Genomic DNA, 18,570 nt, shown 5'->3' with positions numbered 1-18,570 from the left:
ATATAGGACAGGGAGCATGGCATTTAAACAATGAGACATGTATATTTAATTGTTTACATGTCTTGGCAGGGAAAATCCTCCAAAGCTGTTATTCACTATGGCAACGCTGGCTCTAATACACGTTAATGTTGGTTTACACTATTATATTTGTGGGGAGGGGAACTACCTCCTTGACAGGATGGCCTGGAGGCTAGGCACAGTACCTTCCAGAGCTTCAAAGGATGCCTACCTTGTTACTGGCAGAACAAACCCACACATAGGCCTGCCTTCCTTTTGTCGCTCCACTCAGGGTCGCTCCAAAACCAGTGGGAGGGGAAGAACTAGCCAGAACTGCTTTAGAGGGTGGGCAAAGGTTTGCCCTCCCCCACAGGCTGGCACTGGGCATAAAAATAGACCCCGCAGACCATTCCTCAGAACACTCCTGGACCTGTAAAGAATCAGAAGGACTGCCCTGATGTCTGAAGAACCTGATGGAAGACTTGACCGCCTTGCCTTGAAATCACAACAATATATAAATGACTCCAAGGGTTAGTTGGCTGACCTCCTGTTTGAGATAAAGGGACACAACTAGTTTCCAGAAGTCTCCCTTTCTGCAACTGCCCAGCTAACCAGTTCCAATTGGACCTGCCCTTAACCCCGCTACTGAACTTTGCTGGAGTGAGTCCTCACCCCAAGTGGTACTCTTGGGCCCGTGAACGGTGTCAGAATGCATGCCTCCTTTTCCCAAACTGCAAGAAGTAGGACTTTTTGCCATCTTTCTTCCTAGAGAACTGACAGAAACTGGGGTCACTATCGACGAGGCACCCGTCAAATCGCTTGTCAGTGTCAACTTGCTTGTTTGCCCTGCTGAAGGAAAGCAGAATTCCAGAAAAGTTTCTAAGTCTGAATGTAGAGGACTTCACTAGGGCCCATGCTGAGCAGCATCACATCAACGTTGAGGCCTCCCTGGACCCCACTATAGGGCCAGCTTGCCCTGCTAACGACTCATCGTCGATTACTTTTTCTCTATAGATGTGTCAAAGTCAGGTGGTAAACTTTCCACCAAGAGTAACCTAGTCCCTGTGTCCGACTTGCGCTCCATCGTGGTCAGCCTAATCTTTTTAGTTTGGCCCAGTGTAACTCGACAAGATACATGCGGTTAGCACTCTGTACTTTTTGGCACTATTTTTAATTCAAACTTTAAAAATGCATAGCTCTGGTTCTACTTATTGGATTTTTGTTGTTTTGGTGTCATTTCATTTAGTAAAATATTCTCTATTTTACGAAATTGATTTAGAATTCTTCTTCTGCTGTGTTTTCACTATAGTACTGTGTACGTACTGCATAAATACTTTAAACATTGCCTTGAAGTTAAGCCTGGCTGCTTTGTGCCAGGATACTAGTGGGTTAAGCACAGGTTTGTTTAGTGACGTTTATGGTTCAACGTGACATGGATTGTGATTATTAATTGAAGTGGGTTTCCATTTCCTTTAACTAATACTCCAATGTTTTACATATCATAAATTGTTTTATATCTTTGTAGATATTACCAGTGGGTAGGGTAAGAATAAATTATATAGCGGCCTAAGGACGTCTTCACTTTCCCTTTACTTTATTTTTACAATTTCTGAAAACAGACACGTTTCAGAGTCTTTCTATGAAAGGTTTAATTTCATCTCGCCTGCTGGTTATTCATCGATGTTTATCTGCTGTCTGGCTAAAGGACAATTTTTCAAAGTGGCTACGGTAACACATGTACTTGGTAAACAAAAGTGAAATTGAGGTCAACATACAGGGCCTGTGAAGCATGTTAGGCATGCACGGGTTAGAACAGATAAATCTATGCGTTCTTATCTGTGGCCAAATTATATATTTCTATCACACATCCCTAAAAAAGGATTACAATATTTTAGATGTGATCCTTAATTGTTACATTTTGATACCTTTATTTTGTAGCATTCACTCATATTTCCACTGCTTTGAATTCCTGGATAGCTCTAGGATGAAGTGAATTGTGCAGGGCTTTTGTACCTTGGGTGTGATGCAGTATTGTAGGATTGAATGTATTTCCATATATTAGTGTCTAGATGATGCAGTGCAACGTTATTGCTCAATACCACTTGAATGTTGTGCTATGTGCTGCATTAGTATTCTAGGGCTAGGGTGGGATGGGCTAGTGCTGTTATGAGGCAGTGAAGTGTAATTGGGGTGCGTCCTACGGATACACTGCAGTGGGTATGTGGTACTAATATGCAGTACAATATAGTAAGTCAAGTGGCAGGTTTGTCTCATTAGGATACAAAGCAGTGTAGTGGATTCACGTCTCTTGGATGAAGACAGTTTGGTAGGTGTCCCTTTGATACAGTGTACTGTAGTGTGTGAGTTTTTTAAAGTCAAACCTACTAAACAGCACATGTGCGTCTGTGCGGGGCATAATGTGGCTTACCAAGAGCATAGAGGGGCTTGGCGCCTGCCCACTGCTTACCATAGGCTGACTTATAACTCATTTACCTGCTCTTTGTTTGTGTCCCAGCTTGCCAATCTTGTGTTTGTCCTCCCCATGGAGAATTGCCTCTTTACAATCTCTTGGATTGGTGGGCATCACCACTTCAACTCCTTGCTTTTCAGGCACCACTTTTTCCATTTGTGTCAAACACTCCATTAGTGTGTGTGTGTGTGTGTGTGCTTTTGAGCCGTCTACCTCGTGGACACCTCTACCCCTGCACTCGGTGTTGCTCTATGTTTCCCACCTCTCCTTCGTACCCTCATCCCTCTTGCACTAGCCTATGTGCTTCTCCTCGTTGCTTCCCCCTACGCCCTCCGCGTTGCTTCTGCGTCCCTCCAGCGGTCTCCCAACTGTTTCTTTTGTGTGTCCCCCATGTTGCTTTGGAGTCACCCTCCCTTGTGTTGCTTTGCCATTCGCCCTCCCTATATTGCTTCCCCATTCCCATACCCTCTCCTGTACTGCTTCCGCTCCCCCACCTTCCCCTGTGTTGCTTCACCGTTCACCCCTAACCATCCCTGTGCTGCTTCCCCTTTACCCCTACTCTCCCCATTGGCAAATACATTCAAATAGATACCATTGCACATGCAGAACTCTAAGAGTGAGAGATCAAGCAATATTCAGACACAGAATTACAAGGTTCTAAAGCTCAGAGCAACTCTCGCTTTCAGCGAATCGCATACCCTTAGAGCCCTTTATTGTGCGTGCTTTATGCTGGCAGCCAGCGCTAGAGCCCTAGTTAGCCAGAAATAATAGAGAAAATACCAATCAATACCCAGAAAAAAACTAGTTTGTGGTCTTTTACATATCCCCTTGCGTAAAGTATTCTTAGTTGAATGTGGAATAGACTATCAGGAGATAGAAAGATGTCTTAAGCGAGAGCTGCGAGACCTATAATTGGTGTTTAAAGACCAAAAATGAAGGTGTTTAGATGAATCTACACCTTGAGGGTCACTGTGGCCTACAGAGGAAAGGACTCAGAAGTACTAGTGACCACTGAGGCATTTAGTGCCTGATAGAATAATAATTTCAAACAGTGGGCTTCAAAGCAAAGTATCTGTACCCAGGAAATGGGAATATTTAGAACTCAAACAAAACCGATACCTCTGTATCCATTTCATAAAACTACAAAATACATGACAGGTTTTAAATGCCTAAACAGCTAGCGCAAAGACCTGAATGTATGCTGCATTTTTTCGATAGTATCTGGCAATTTAAATTACAAAAATAAACATGTTGTACGTACATACCCCAGAGGACTTTGTGCTTCCTGATTTCAGCCGGCATTTCAAGGTTAGCGTAGACATCACTGAAATACATCTCCCCACCATCCTAAAACCAAACAACACTTAGTCAAAACATCTGACTGGCGCAGCGCCGCACCGATAAGAGAGGATGGGGGAGAAAGAGACAGACACTATGGGACACTGGTCAGACCACAACACAGATCAGAAAGACATGCAGAATTACAACCTCTTCACACTAGCACCGAACTTCAAACACAGATGAACCGCAGACACTTATCAAAGCAGTGCCACCACCAGGACACTATTAAAGGCAACTTTGGAGAAAATGAACATTTTCAGTGATATTTCTAGCCAATAACATGTCATTTGAGCCACAAAGCAGACACGCGGATGAATGCTGCTGTTTTGAGCTCACAATCGACTGCACAGACCTCAAAGCTGCAGGGCCTGGTTTGGAGGAAGGTGGTTCTCCCTAAAAAGACAGATGCATTTGGAGTGACGCCTTTTAGGCATGGTGGTGCCAGTAGTCACTGGCACTGGCACAGTTCAAGAGGAGTGGCAGCTCTCATGGGGGCACAGCTGTTTCTAGAGGTGCGGATTCTAATGATGTATTGTAGGGACTGCCTGAATCTAAGAGAGAAAAACTTCTTAACCCCTTATTACAAATCTGACGATGCTTGCGGATTTGTGCTATAACTGATGCGGCTGAACATATCACCATTTGTTTTTACCACAGCCAGTACACACTGGATGTTATTAAACAGACAACCCTCTTTCAATGTTGGCAGGTTAAACCTGTATCGTTATTTATTCGAGGGGTTATGTATCGCGCCAAACACTGGGCCACTTGTAAGGAGGGCCTAAGTCTTGGAAAGACCAGAATCCAGTACCACGCCACGCAATGAGCCGGGGAATAGTGGAGACTTTGGAAAGTCAATGTATAGGATAATGTTTGAAGTTCACTTGACTCAAGAAAGAGACTGCCAGAGTGCTCTTTAATCAGGCTCCATAGCTTTAGGCTTGCTCTGCGGCAGCTGGCACTGAAGCAGTTTTGAGGTGGAGGGTATCTTCCGGAGGTAAACACTGCTGCTAGAGCGGGACAAGCAGCTCTTGAATCAGCTCTGCAGGTTTCTCTCAGTAGATTCTCCCCAGATGGATTACTGGAGAGATCTGATACTAAGCAGGAGTGGGTTTGGAGTTGGAATTTAAAATGTATATCACAGACTTAGGTTCTCTCCATCGCTGGTGGCAATGAGTAATTTGAAGAAAATGATCTGTGTGGGGCAGAGGTTGTTGGCGGGATGGATGCGTCACTCTCAACCTGCTGCCTCAGAGTGGGACAGCTGTAGAGGGTGTCTCTGCTGGGCTTGCCTAGACTCAACTAGTGGTACAAAAGGGGGTGGTGATGGACGGAGCATCTGAACCAATCAAACACTCACACCCAGTCAACAGATCTGGGTTTAATCCATCACCGTTCTTTAGCCCACTCTGCCAACCCAGTTCAGACATGGCCATATGCAAATCAGTCTGACCCTGTGCCTAATGGGAACAGTCCAGCCCGAACTGCCAAGCCATGCCTTCCCTGGACCAGAAACAAGCTTCCGAGGACCGGTTTCTGGCATTTCAGCCGTCTTCAGCCCGGCTTGCTTGAATCCAGTGGCAAAGTGAGCAAGGGACTCATGTATGAGCATACCCTGCCAACTTATGGCGAGAAAAGCGGTACAAAAGGGAGTGGTGAATGACGGAGCATCTGAACCAATCAAACACTCACACCCAGTCAACAGATCTGGGTTTAATCCATCACGGTTCTTTAGCCCACTCTGCCACCCCAGTTCAGACATGGCCATATGCAAATCATTCAGAAAAAGGGGGTGGTGATGGGCAGAGTATCTGAATTAAGCAGACTACTCCTACCCAGTCCAAAGATCAGGGCTTGATCCATCACCGTTTTTTAGCTCACTGCACCATCCCAGCTCAGAACCTGGCTATATGCAAATTAGTCTGTCCCTGGCCCAGTGCATCATGGGAACAGGGCAGACCAAACTACCAAGCCAATTCTTATACTGGGAAGGAAACAAGCTTCCGGGGACCGGTTGCTGGCATTACAGCCGTCTTCGGCCCGGCTTGCTTGAATCCTGATGGTGCAATGAGCAAGGGACTCACATCTGAGTATACCCTTCCACGCTTATGGTGGACAAAATGATTCAGAAAAAGGGGGTGGTGATGGGCAGAGTATCTGAATTAAGCAGACTACTCCTACCCAGTCCAAAGATCAGGGCTTGATCCATCGCCGTTTTTTAGCTCACTGCACTATCCCAGCTCAGAACCTGGCTATATGCAAATTAGTCTGTCCCTGGCCCAGTGCATCATGGGAACAGGGCAGACCAAACTACCAAGCCAATTCTTATACTGGGAAGGAAACAAGCTTCCGGGGACCGGTTTCTGGCATTACAGCCGTCTTCGGCCCGGCTTGCTTGAATCCTGATGGTGCAATGAGCAAGGGACTCACATCTGAGTATACCCTTCCACGCTTATGGTGGACAAAATGATTCAGAAAAAGGGGGTGGTGATGGGCAGAGTATCTGAATTAAGCAGACTACTCCTACCCAGTCCAAAGATCAGGGCTTGATCCATCACCGTTTTTTAGCTCACTGCACCATCCCAGCTCAGAACCTGGCTATATGCAAATTAGTCTGTCCCTGGCCCAGTACATCATGGGAACAGGGCAGACCAAACTACCAAGCCTATTCTTATACTGGGAAGGAAACAAGCTTCCGGGGATCGGTTTCTGGCATTACAGCCGTCTTCGGCCCGGCTTGCTTGAATCCTGATGGTGCAATGAGCAAGGGACTCACATCTGAGTATACCCTTCCACGCCTATGGTGGACAAAATGATTCAGAAAAAGGGGGTGGTGATGGGCAGAGTATCTGAATTAAGCAGACTACTCCTACCCAGTCCAAAGATCAGGGCTTGATCCATCACCGTTTTTTAGCTCACTGCACCATCCCAGCTCAGAACCTGGCTATATGCAAATTAGTCTGTCCCTGGCCCAGTGCATCATGGGAACAGGGCAGACCAAACTACGAAGCCAATTCTTATACTGGGAAGGAAACAAGCTTCCGGGAACCGGTTTCTGGCATTACAGCCGTCTTCGGCCCGGCTTGCTTGAATCCTGATGGTGCAATGAGCAAGGGACTCACATCTGAGTATACCCTTCCACGCTTATGGTGGACAAAATGATTCAGAAAAAGGGGGTGGTGATGGGCAGAGTATCTGAATTAAGCAGGCTACTCCTACCCAGTCCAAAGATCAGGGCTTGATCCATCACCGTTTTTGTTCATCACCACCCCCTTTTCTGAATCATATGCAAATCAGTCTGACCCTGTGCCTCATGGGAACAGTCCAGCCCGAACTGCGAAGCCATGCCTTCCCTGGACCGGAAACAAGCTTCCGAGGACCGGTTTCTGGCATTTCAGCCGTCTTCAGCCCGGCTTGCTTGAATCCTAGTGGCACTTGGTTGTACCCGTAGTTCTTTCCAAATTTCCAGAATAACAGAATCTTGCAGAACATCTGTCCCAGCACCACTATGGTTGGAACCGACATGCAACTTCTATATTTATTTATTTAATTGAAAAGTTTCATAAAGCGCGAACATATGATAGGAACAGCCCCTAGAGGCAACAACTTAGGGTTTCTTTGAGCGCTTCTGCTGGTATTCACTAGAGACCTTTTTGGATTAGTTGACAAACCATCCTATTTGAAGACTAGAAGGGCTGGAGAACCAAAGCTTAAAGGCGTTTAGTCTCAAATGAAGCTGGTTCTTCCAGCTCGCACAAAAAGCCTCAAATATGCCCCTGGTTCTTACAGTAAGTTAGCCAACAAGCAGTCCTGCACTGTATTTAGCCAAGTAAGAAACTCCTATATGGAAAGGGGTTAGTGCTCAAAGGATATTGAGTCCTGTGGCTTAAGCTTTGCCAGCGTAGACGTATATGTCAAGCCTTCATTGCAGTACTTACTGGCTCCAAAATTGACCAATAGGTGGACAAAGGACAACAAGTTCTGGGGGATCAAATCTATCCTATATAAAAATAGAACCCTTTGTTCCTGCATAGTGACAGTAGAGCTCGGCTTCCCTTTAAAGTTTACTGGCAGGGCAAAGTTGGGCCACAACTTGGAAAAATGCAATAAACATCTAGAACAGAACACTTTTGTTTACAAATAACGTTTGGAGACTCCTCAGGTGTAGTCACATTTTTATCCTTAATCTATACTTATAAAGGTTCACTGCCACCAGTCAATATAAATTGGTACGTTTAATTTGTTAAGCGAGCCACAGTTTCTTGCTCCCTTCATTACCAGCATGTGGGGTACGAGGTGGTGAATCTTCTTACCTTAGGCTTCAACAGCAGTGGCTGCCTCAAGGCCCCACCCCGCCGAGCACTGTAGATGCAGTGCGTTATATTCCTGTTGAATATATTCAGCTGTTCTAGGAAAACCTGTGGTTTGTGACATATCTTGATATTTATATAGCGCAATACTATCCAGAGACCACGGGAGCAATGTACATTAATGTGAGAGTTGGAAGAGGGGCATATTAGACACAGCATTCAATGTGTACATCAGTTTTACTGTAGATATTTGTAATATTTTTGACTTTTAATTGTATGTTTTTATTCATGTATCTTTTATGATCTGTTTTTGGAAGATCGAATAAAGAAAGAATACTCACATCAGTTGCGAAATTACACAACAATTTTTCATGTATAATTTCAGACACAAGGAGATTAAATGAAGTCTTCATAATCCCGGGATTTTCAGAACGGCGTTTTAGCCATGATTCAAATACAGGTCCCCAGGTTATGTAGCGACACTAGTCCTCATTTTCTTGCCTTTTTAAAATCCTTCTTCTAGGATCACATAATCAAATCTTTATTTCAGTTACATGACTGCTCATCTCTCAATGAGGTAGGTGAAAAGTAGGAGGAAGGTTTTGTTTTATCCAAACTTTTCCAAGTTAGCATGTGTTGCACTGTAAAGCACACATACAACGTTACTCTAAGCATAGCATTTTGTAGTGGAGGGGTAATTTTCCAGTACAAAGCCAAGCCTAGGCTCACGTGCACACCTCCGCACTATGCTGCACTGTGTTTCGTGAAAAATGTGTACATTTGATCCCAAGCTCTTCTATGTAACTAGGCATCTCTGTACTAAGGCCACAGCAAACAAGATCACATTCACCCCAAATAGGAGGGAGGGAGGTTTCTCCAATGAGTGCTTCTCTAAGCCCTTTCTACTTCATTTACGGTTACTCAATTAGCTGACGTTCGGCTATTGCCTAGTTTTTCATAGCACAGTAGACAGATTGTGTATGTGACATGCTGGTCTATTAGCCAGGAAGGTAGGCAGAGGCACTTTTAGCTCCATGTTGTACAAAGGGTTGTTGAAAAATGTGTTGAGACAGCATGCACAAATGGGACTGCACATGAGTGCCTACTGTGTGAAACCCCGGTATGGACGTGAGGAAGGCCATATCACCAGTGTTAGAACATAGTTCATGCAAAGGACAATGACTAAAATTGATTTGTCCAAGGGGAGCCGCTCTAATATATTGCTTGACCTACAATTTACAACCTTACTACATGACCCAAATACTGCACCACTACCCCTAACTCATACACCCTACACTCTGAACAGACGCAAACAAAACAATCAACATGCCACTCCTCACAACTTCACTTCTACATGTCTTCTGCACAAGGCTACACTACAAAAACAACACAGCTCACCAACTCCCTCTCAGCCACCTTCTCCTCCACCTACACACAGGCCCATCAAAATAAATGCCTTCTTAGGCTGCTGGACGAGGAACAGGATACAGAATAGCTATACGATTGTAAATCTCATGTAGCTAATATCAGCACTAAGGACACACCTGCTACAAACCTACAAAATACTGCTCACTCTTATACAGAAGAAAGTCACACTATCACCAAAGCACATTCTCTGAAATGCCTACTAATACATTTCCAATCCCTCTTTTAAAACAAGCATCACATCTACGACCTTCTCACTGACAAAAAACCTGACATACTCTTCATAACCGAATCATGGTTGGGAGAGGATATGGCTTCAGTGTTGCATGAAGCCATTACTCTAGGCTAGGCTATCACGTAAAATTGTGTAGGCAAAAGAGAAGGTGGCCTAGCTATAGTGTTCAGGCAAACATGAAATATCACTAAAGCTGCCAACGTCTCAATACATAGTTGTGAGGCCCTCTTTAGCAGATACAACCCTACACCATCTTCCTCCTGTACCTTCCTGCTCCTTCACAGACCTCCACCTGGCAATGCAACATTCTTAAACACACTTATAGACACAGTTTCAAACCTTATAACACTACACTCCAACCTATGCATTCTGGGTGACCAACATTTGGTTTGACAAACCCAATACGCTCTATCTGAAAACAATAATCACTGGCCTAGACGCACTGAACCTACATAAGATCATCCACAAACCCACACAGATTGCTGGACACATCCTAGATGTCATTTTTGCAAATACAGAACAAGTTACCTTTCAAACAATAACTCCACTCACATGGTCAGACCACCAGTTGCTTGCTTCACAACATAAAACAACACAAAGCAATACACCTAAAACCACGTTACGTACATCTACCTATCAACCGCAGAACAAACTCAATTTTGAACACTTAGAAACACTGCTAACATCCAGTACAGATCTAGACACAATACATTCAGTTAAAAAACTATATAAGGGCTTCAGGAAGCTTTTGATATCCAAATACCACTAAAAATAACACACAGAATAAAAGAAACTAGGCACCTTGGAGAAATACAGAGCTAAAAGAGATAACACAACAAATAAGAAAGCTGCAACATACCTGGCTCAAAACAAACAAGTATGAAGATAAACTTCACCTACAGAAACTTAACAGATCATTCAAGTCAACCATCAAATAAGCTAAAAAAAGATACTATTCAGACAGAATTCAAAATGCTAAATGTGCAAAAAAAATTCTATAAAATTCTCACTGAATTTCAAAAATCAAATTGACTAGAAGGAGCTCATCCCATTACTCAATATTTCACGGACAAACTGGCAAATCGCTATACAACAAAAGCAGACACTTTGTACTCCTTTTTTAAAAAAAAGAAAAAACACCAGCATCAACCCTTTTCTAAAACTACAATCCAAGAATACGCTAACCCAGCTTCTCCATTCCTTCCAACAAATTTCACACGATTAATTTATGGACCTGGTCAAAGCAAGCAGGTCCTTCTGACCTGTGCCCATCACAGACCTTCAAGAGAATTTTTCAAAAACCTCTGCTGCCACACCAGTAAGAAGAATCATCAACCATTCCTTAACTATGGGACTATTTCTAGAAGAACTAAAACAAAGTCACACATACACCCTGTTAGAACTGGGGGTCTCTAGTTGGCAGAGGTAAGTACCTTTGACCAAATAGGGACCCCTACTTCTACTCAGGGTAGAGAGATACACACTGTAGATAACCCCTGCTCACCCCCTAGGTAGCTTGGCACGAGCAGACAGGCTTATCCCCAAGGCAATGTGTAAGATAGTTGCACTTAACACACACAATAACTTCGGTATACACCACAAACTGACAGCACACAGGTAAGTATATCAAAAAATATATCTTTATCTAGTTTCCGTCAGATTAAATCAAGGTAATACAGGTACAAACTCAATTAACTTTTCTTGAGGTTTTGCACTGGGTTAGGAAGTTACTTGGGATATCACAGTTCAGCCTCAGTCTTTAAAAATAATAGGAAGGGGAAGAATCTCAATTGAGGCTGTGAATCCTTGAAATATAACTCAACGTCGTCTCTAGCGCTCTGCTAGTGAAGCGCCGGTAGCGTGTGTGCACTCGGAAGTCTCTCCACGTAGGAAAGACCTTGACGGTACCTCTGCCGGTCCCGCTAGCTCTCCGCCCGCTCTTGACAATCCTACGAGCGGCGGGGAGCCGGATTACCTTTGGGTTGCGAGGACGGCAAGCCGGGGGTGGTGGATGCACACGGCTCCCTCGGTGGTGAACGGACGACGGCTCCTGGCGTTGTCCAATCCTCTCGCGGCTCTCGGGACGAGCCCCTCGTGATGTCACAGCTTCCTTGAAGTCAGCCAATGGCAGTGCGGCTTCCGGGATGAGCCCCTCGTGACGTCGCAGCTTCTTTCTGCGGCCCAATCACCTCGCGGGCTGACTGGACGAGCCTCCCGCAGCCCGCCAATGACAGTGCAGCACCTCAGGAAGCTTCTCTCGGCCAGCCAATCAGAGCGCGGCCCCTTCGTTCCTTCGGCCGCAGCTCCGCACCGGGGACGGTGTTCTTGGGATGATCTTGAACCCGGGTGGCGGCGGTGATTAGCGGCAAGGTCCGCTCTGGGGTGCAAGTGGTCGGTAGATCACCCACGAGGCCACACAATCTTAGGGGCGATTCCTCATGCAAGGAGGCACCACGATCCTCCGGTCCCCCGCAGATATGTGCCGATGAGCACGGCGATCTCCACACACGGCCAGCAGTTAGAAGCACGCACTGAGGGCAAACACAGCACGATCTTCACAGCGTTTGGTAGTTTCTGGGGAACCTTTTGACCCTGGGTTCCAGGACAGGAGGCCAGCTCTTCTCAGGCCCTTGGAGATTCTTGTAGACACAGCACACAGCAAAGTCTTGTGGTCAAGCAGGCAGGGGTCACAGCACACAGCAAAGTCCCCTTCTTCTCTCATTCAGTTGAACAGCAAAACAGGTCAGCCCCAGAGCACACAGCAAGGACAGTCTTCCTTAGTTTCCACAGCGGTTCTTCTTCTGGCAGAGGTTCCTCTTGATTGTAGAATCTGAAAATCTGTTGTCAGGGGCCCTTCTCTTATACCCCTAAAAGTCTTTGAAGGCTTTGTGCAAGTGGGCCCTGAGCCCGGTCTAAACCAGTTCTGGGTGTTGCTGGAGTACTTGGTTTTCCTGGCTTCTTCCTTCTTTTCAGAGTGAGGGGCAGAGTCGTCAGCCGCCCAGCAGGAGGTGGAGCCAGCATTGTGGCAGGCAGGCACAGCCCTATTCAATCCCACGTGCTATCCCCTCCCACCACTCTAGTTGCAGATGCAGTCATTCAGCCTAAGGCTGACTCAGACAACCTCCTGGGGGCTCCCCAGCTCCTGTCACCCTCAAACCAGACAGTCAATTTACAAGCAGGTCCAGGCACACAGAAAGGTCAGACACGAGAACAGCCACTTTCTAAAAGTACTGTTCTCAAACACAGAATTTAAAAACACCCTTTCCTAAAAGATGTGTTATTAAATTCTGAGTTCAAGGATATCAATCACTTATGTCCTATCTTGTTCCTATAGGAAGATAGGCTGGTAGCCATTGGGACCAGCCTCCTCCATGTTAGTCTATGGAGCAAGATAACCTTGCAGCAGTGATCACACAAAATGGCTGTTCACTACCAGAGCATGTTACCTGCACTAGTACATGCTCTACCTTTCATATACACTGCACCCTGCCCAAGGGGGTACCTTGAGCCTTCCATAGGGGTGACCAATGTGCACAAAAAGGGAAGGGTTAGGCCTAGCCAGTGGGGACACTGACCTGGAGGACATGGCAGTTCACGGACTGCACACAGGCACTGCGGTGGCAGGCCTGAGACACCATTTTAGGGCTACTCATGTGGCTGGCACAATCAGCGCTGCAGGCCCACTAGTAGCATCTGTCATCACCAGCACTGGCACACCCAGTGCACTTTACTAGGGACTTTGTGGTGATACAAATATGCCAATCAGGTACATCCAATCAATATGATAATTTCCATAGGGAGCACTTACACTCTGGCACTGATCAGCAGTGGCAGAGTGTCCAAAGCATCTAAACCAGCAAAAACGAAATCCAGCACAGCATCAAAAAATACTGGAGGCAGAGGCTAAAAAGATTGGGGTAAACCACGCCAAGGGTGTCAGGTCTAACACACCCATTACTGAAGAAAACAAACCTGGAACCGCTGAACCCCGACAACTACAGACCAATTACAAATGGACCTTTCCTGGGCAAACTGATAGAAAGAGCAGATTTCGTCCAGATGTTACAATTCACTGAAAATAAAGCCATGCATTCAGACTTCTAATCGAAATTCAGTCCAGGAAGAGGCACAGAATCTGTCCTCGTTGCCATCTGGGATGATCTTAAGAATACAGTTGACCGGAACAGAACGGTGTGGCTGCACTACTTCTCTTGGACCTCTCAGCTGCCTTTGACACAGTTGACCATGACACTATGATACAAAGACTCTACGAAGCATAGAGGGGACTGCTCTAGACTGGATCACATTCTACCTTCACAACAGAACTAATGTCATTCATATCCCCCTTTCTCTTCTAAACTGCACTTCACAAAATCGGGGGTCACTCAAGGCTCTATCATCTCACCCATGCTTTTCAACATCTACATGAAGTGATTACCGGCACTGATAAATCAATTGCACCTCACATGCTATAATGATGCAGATGACACACAAATGCTCCCTTAACTGGAATGCCCCAAAGACATTGGGAACTCACCAATTTTCAGTTGTCTCATAGCTGTGGATCAATTGATGACATGGAGCCATCTCAAACTGAATGCTTCCAAAACGGAAATACCCACGTGTGGCGATTGGAAAAATTATGATCCGCCGCCTTATGGTCCGATGATCTGGGAACCCCAACTAAAGTATCAAAGGAAGTAAGAAACCTCTAACTTACCACAGACTCCAAACTATCAATGAATGCCCAAGTGGACAAACTATCTAGATCAAGCTTTGTTATTATACAAGCTCTGCAACGCATCTTTCTCACCTGGGATTTCCACACAAGGTCGATGCTACTATCTCTCTTGTGCTGTCCAAACTCGATTACGCCAATAGCCTCTACCACAGATCACTTTGAACAACTATGAAAAGACTACAATGGATACAGAACTCTGCTGCCAGACTACTCTTACATATAAAGCCACAAGCCCACATCTCCCCTGCCTTGAAAGCCCTACATTGGTTACCAGTTGGCAGAAAATCCTCATTCAAGCTGCTTTGTATCACCCACAAAGCGATACATGGAACAGGACCGCTCTTCATCAGGAATAAAACCACCAAATTCATTCAACAAACAAACCTCCGCTCTATAGTGGCACCTCACCTCAAACTACCACCATACAAGAAAAAAAAACCAACATGGGTGATACATTCTTCTCTGTTCAAGCAGCCAAACTATGGAACTCGTTACCTCCAAACGTAAGAGCCACGGATAATCACCTGATCTTCAGAAAACTACTCAAGAATTGGCTCTTTCCCACATAACTACCATACTCAAACATAAATGTACAGCATATCCCTTTGTGAATAAGCATTTATTTGGACTACAGATGTGTACCTAAACATGTGTGTTGCTTTGTTTAAACGTGTATAGTTAGTTCTGCTTAACAAATGTACACATTACTTATAGTTGCATCATTCTATGTTTAACATGTATAGAAGTGACTGCATAAATAAGTAAATTATTTATCATCTTTTTTATCTACAATTTGCTTCACTATTGAATTACAAAAAAAATAAACATTTAAAGTACAGCAACACTTGAAAGTCTGAGTTTATTAAATATATCTTTAATCTACATATATTACCTTCCTTATACATTTATACCATCCACGTATTTATGTATCTTTTATTTATTACCCTGCTTCTAATTCAGCATATCCAATGCACTACCATAAATATCACAATCCAAATAACAGACTAACATGTTCACCGCTCAAATTAATGTAATATTTCCCTAGACTAATTCACCACTAATCCTTTTTTTGGTTCCGGAGTAGCTTGCAACAACACCTCATTAGGGGTAGCAAGCGCTATATAAATGCAAACCTTTCTCTCTTCTATCTCTCCGCTGCTCTTCTCAATCCAAATAACAGACTAACATATCCACCGCTCAAATTAATTTCATATTGCGCTCTACTAATTCACCACTATTCAGTTTGGGTTCCGGAGTAGCGTACTACTTGCCGAAAAAGTGCTTCAACACCATGTCAGGGGTAGTAAGTGCTATATAAATGCAGTTTCATTACTATACATTACTTGCCCAGTTGGTGCTCGATTAGAATGAGCCAAAATGTACAGGTTTTTATTTTCTACTGAACAAAGCACTCACTGATTGTATTTGATGAAACGTGCAAGGTAAAGCTGGACAATGGGTAAGGTGTCAGGACATGTTGTGGGGGAGGGGGGAAACTCACAAATACATACAACCAACTCGCAGATCCAATTACTGACCACACAATAGCATTGCAGGTGGAAACATGGGAATTAGGCCAAGCCCCCATCGCGAGGAAGCTCATTTAGGAGAACCAGGGGCAACAAAAGGTTAAATTACCTTTAGAACTCTATAGGCCTCTCCAAGGACTGCTCGCTTATCCGGAGACAGGTTAACCACACAGTTGGAACTAAAAGATATACAAATATTTAAATCAATGACTCATCAAATTATTTTTTTATATTTTTCGTCAGAGTACAGAAAGGTGATACAATGAGAAGTGCACATTTATTTCAAGAAAATGCCTCTTGTTACAACTAGAAGTAATCTTGCATGCAATGCTTATCATTCTGGATATTAGTAATGGGTCTCCAGGTAGTAATGGGTAGACAATTCCAGGTGTCAGGGGTATCCATGGGGGATAACCTCAGATCCATTACAGTGACATTTATTTCCAGAGCTGGACTGGCCATAGCGGGCATCAGGTGTTTTCCAGGGAGGCTGGAAGGGTGGGGCCAATTTTGCAATGGTGGGGGCTGTTTTTTTTACTGGGGGCGAGTGAACGGGGGTAGGGGCTGGTCTCTCAAAATTGCCAGGGCTGCTTTGGGGTCCCAGTCCGGCCCTGCTGATGTCATCCCCATTCTCTCTGCATACGGGGTTGCCTTAGTCTGTGCTACCCTAAGGGATGAAGAGCTGGCTTGCTGTTTACAGGTAAAATCAGAGAATAAAGAAAACTAAGGAAAATCCCCCTGCCGCTGGTACCCAAAAGCAGAGAATTTTGCTCTTTACTGGGATAATGAATTCCCAAGTGTTAAGAACTTCCCTTATCTAGGAATTATGTTTTCATCTAACAAGTCTGGTCACCTAGCATTGCACATCGTAGAATGCTATTTTCGAAAGCAATTATATAACTGCTTTCTCAACCTCAACCTCGCGCCTGGGGGCAGTTGAAAGCAAGTTTACAAATATATATGTCACAATGTGTTCCTGTTGCTACTAATGGTTCTGCCATTTGGGGGGGAGGGGGAGAATTGTGTAACCATACAATCAGAGGAAAGTAGGTTCTGTAGGCGCCTGTTGGATGCACCACCTTCTTCTCCTCATGTTATTTGCCACAAAGAGTTAAATTTGCTATACATATCTGATTTCATTAGAGCGAGACCATTGCTACTTTGGTTATCCAATTGGAGTAACGATCAAGCATTGCTCACAAGAGATATAATAAATTATTGTATCTCTTGTGATAAGGGCTTTCAAATTCCGTGGCTGGCATATATTAAAGAGATATTCATGCCCTAACTATAACAAAAGTGAAGTAGCTTTAGCCTTCCACAATCTAGCTAGTGAAAATAGTCTTAATAGTGTAGTAGGGACACCTTTGATGACTGCATAGCTGTCCCAGAGCATTTCCGAGTTACCGCCTGTCTATTTAGAAGAGTCTTGTGGGAGATGGGAGCGTTCCCTGCTATTTAGATTCCGTGCTGATGCGTTAAAATATTTACTGTGCTTTCCTATTGGGTACCAATCGAATCTCGCTGCCATTCCCTGCCCGTGCAATAACAAGTCAGGATAAACCACTATAAATGTTTTATTGTTTTGTAAATTTTATGAATTATATACCAGGATATTTTCGCTTCCACTTTTCAAAAGGAGATATCCTGGCATTAGACAGCATGGAGCAATGTATTCATTATTTTCTCAACTGTCCGATAGGGAAACTTGTCTACATGAGGGCTTATTTTTAAGACATGCTCTGAGGGAACGTGGCATTTATTGTAATGACTGGCTGCTATTCCTTGTTTTTAAATTATGTTTTAACATTTTGTGATATGTTTTTATCAGATTTATATTAATGTGACGATGTACTTATGTGGATGTAATAAATACTGTTTTATATGCATGCACTTTTATGGAAGGGTGAACTTTCAGAATAAAGAAACTTAACTGAACTGAATTCCCAAGTGCTTATCGAACCAACAAAGGATAAAGAGAATGAACTACTATGCGTGGACTATAACTTTATACAAATTTAATACAAAATGTAGTCACTATATATAATATCATTTCAATAAATATAAGATATTCCCAGATAAATTTTGAAACAATAATATAAGAAAGAAAAGGCACAGAAATAATAATTCTCATTCTCCACTCAAAACAACATCCATACCTCATCAGCCATTCCTACTCACAACCCAGTACTCTCACACTCTTCATACTATACTTTTGAGAGTCACCAATGTAAGTACAAAACCAAATAGTATATAACAGGAGCAGCAAAAGAGGAAGTCTTCCCAATATTGTAATATAATATGAACTCCGATTATTAATATAAACTCTCCAATATATACACAATATGTTGAAACTTAATACAGGTGCCTCAATAAAACACTTTAATATTCACAGCTGTAATCATTTGGCATAGGCTTCTTGATATGGTGTTGACATTCTAATGCTCATATTGTAGTCTGCGCCAACGCGCATTTCTGTGATTTTCCGGTCCGGGGTTACACCTTCATCAGGGCGCTCAAAT

At 44.0% G+C, this 18,570-nt stretch overlaps 1 protein-coding gene across 1 annotated transcript in view; it reads right to left on the bottom strand.

The window, feature by feature from the left end:
* AS3MT (arsenite methyltransferase) overlaps positions 1-18,570 on the bottom strand; it is a 230,273-nt gene that overhangs the window by 95,970 nt on the left and 115,733 nt on the right. The window contains exons 6-7 of the mRNA XM_086922705.1: positions 16,158-16,227; positions 3,733-3,814 (exon numbers count right to left, since the gene is read on the bottom strand). Of these exons, the coding sequence (XP_086778831.1) occupies positions 3,733-3,814; positions 16,158-16,227 (152 nt within the window). The remainder of the gene's footprint in view (positions 1-3,732; positions 3,815-16,157; positions 16,228-18,570) is intronic.

This window comes from Lissotriton vulgaris, chromosome 5 (genome assembly GCF_964263255.1).
Source record: "Lissotriton vulgaris chromosome 5, aLisVul1.2, whole genome shotgun sequence".
Lineage (NCBI taxonomy): Eukaryota > Metazoa > Chordata > Amphibia > Caudata > Salamandridae > Lissotriton > Lissotriton vulgaris.
Note: the sequence above shows the minus strand (reverse complement) of the source record. Positions and strands in the feature narration are given on the sequence as shown.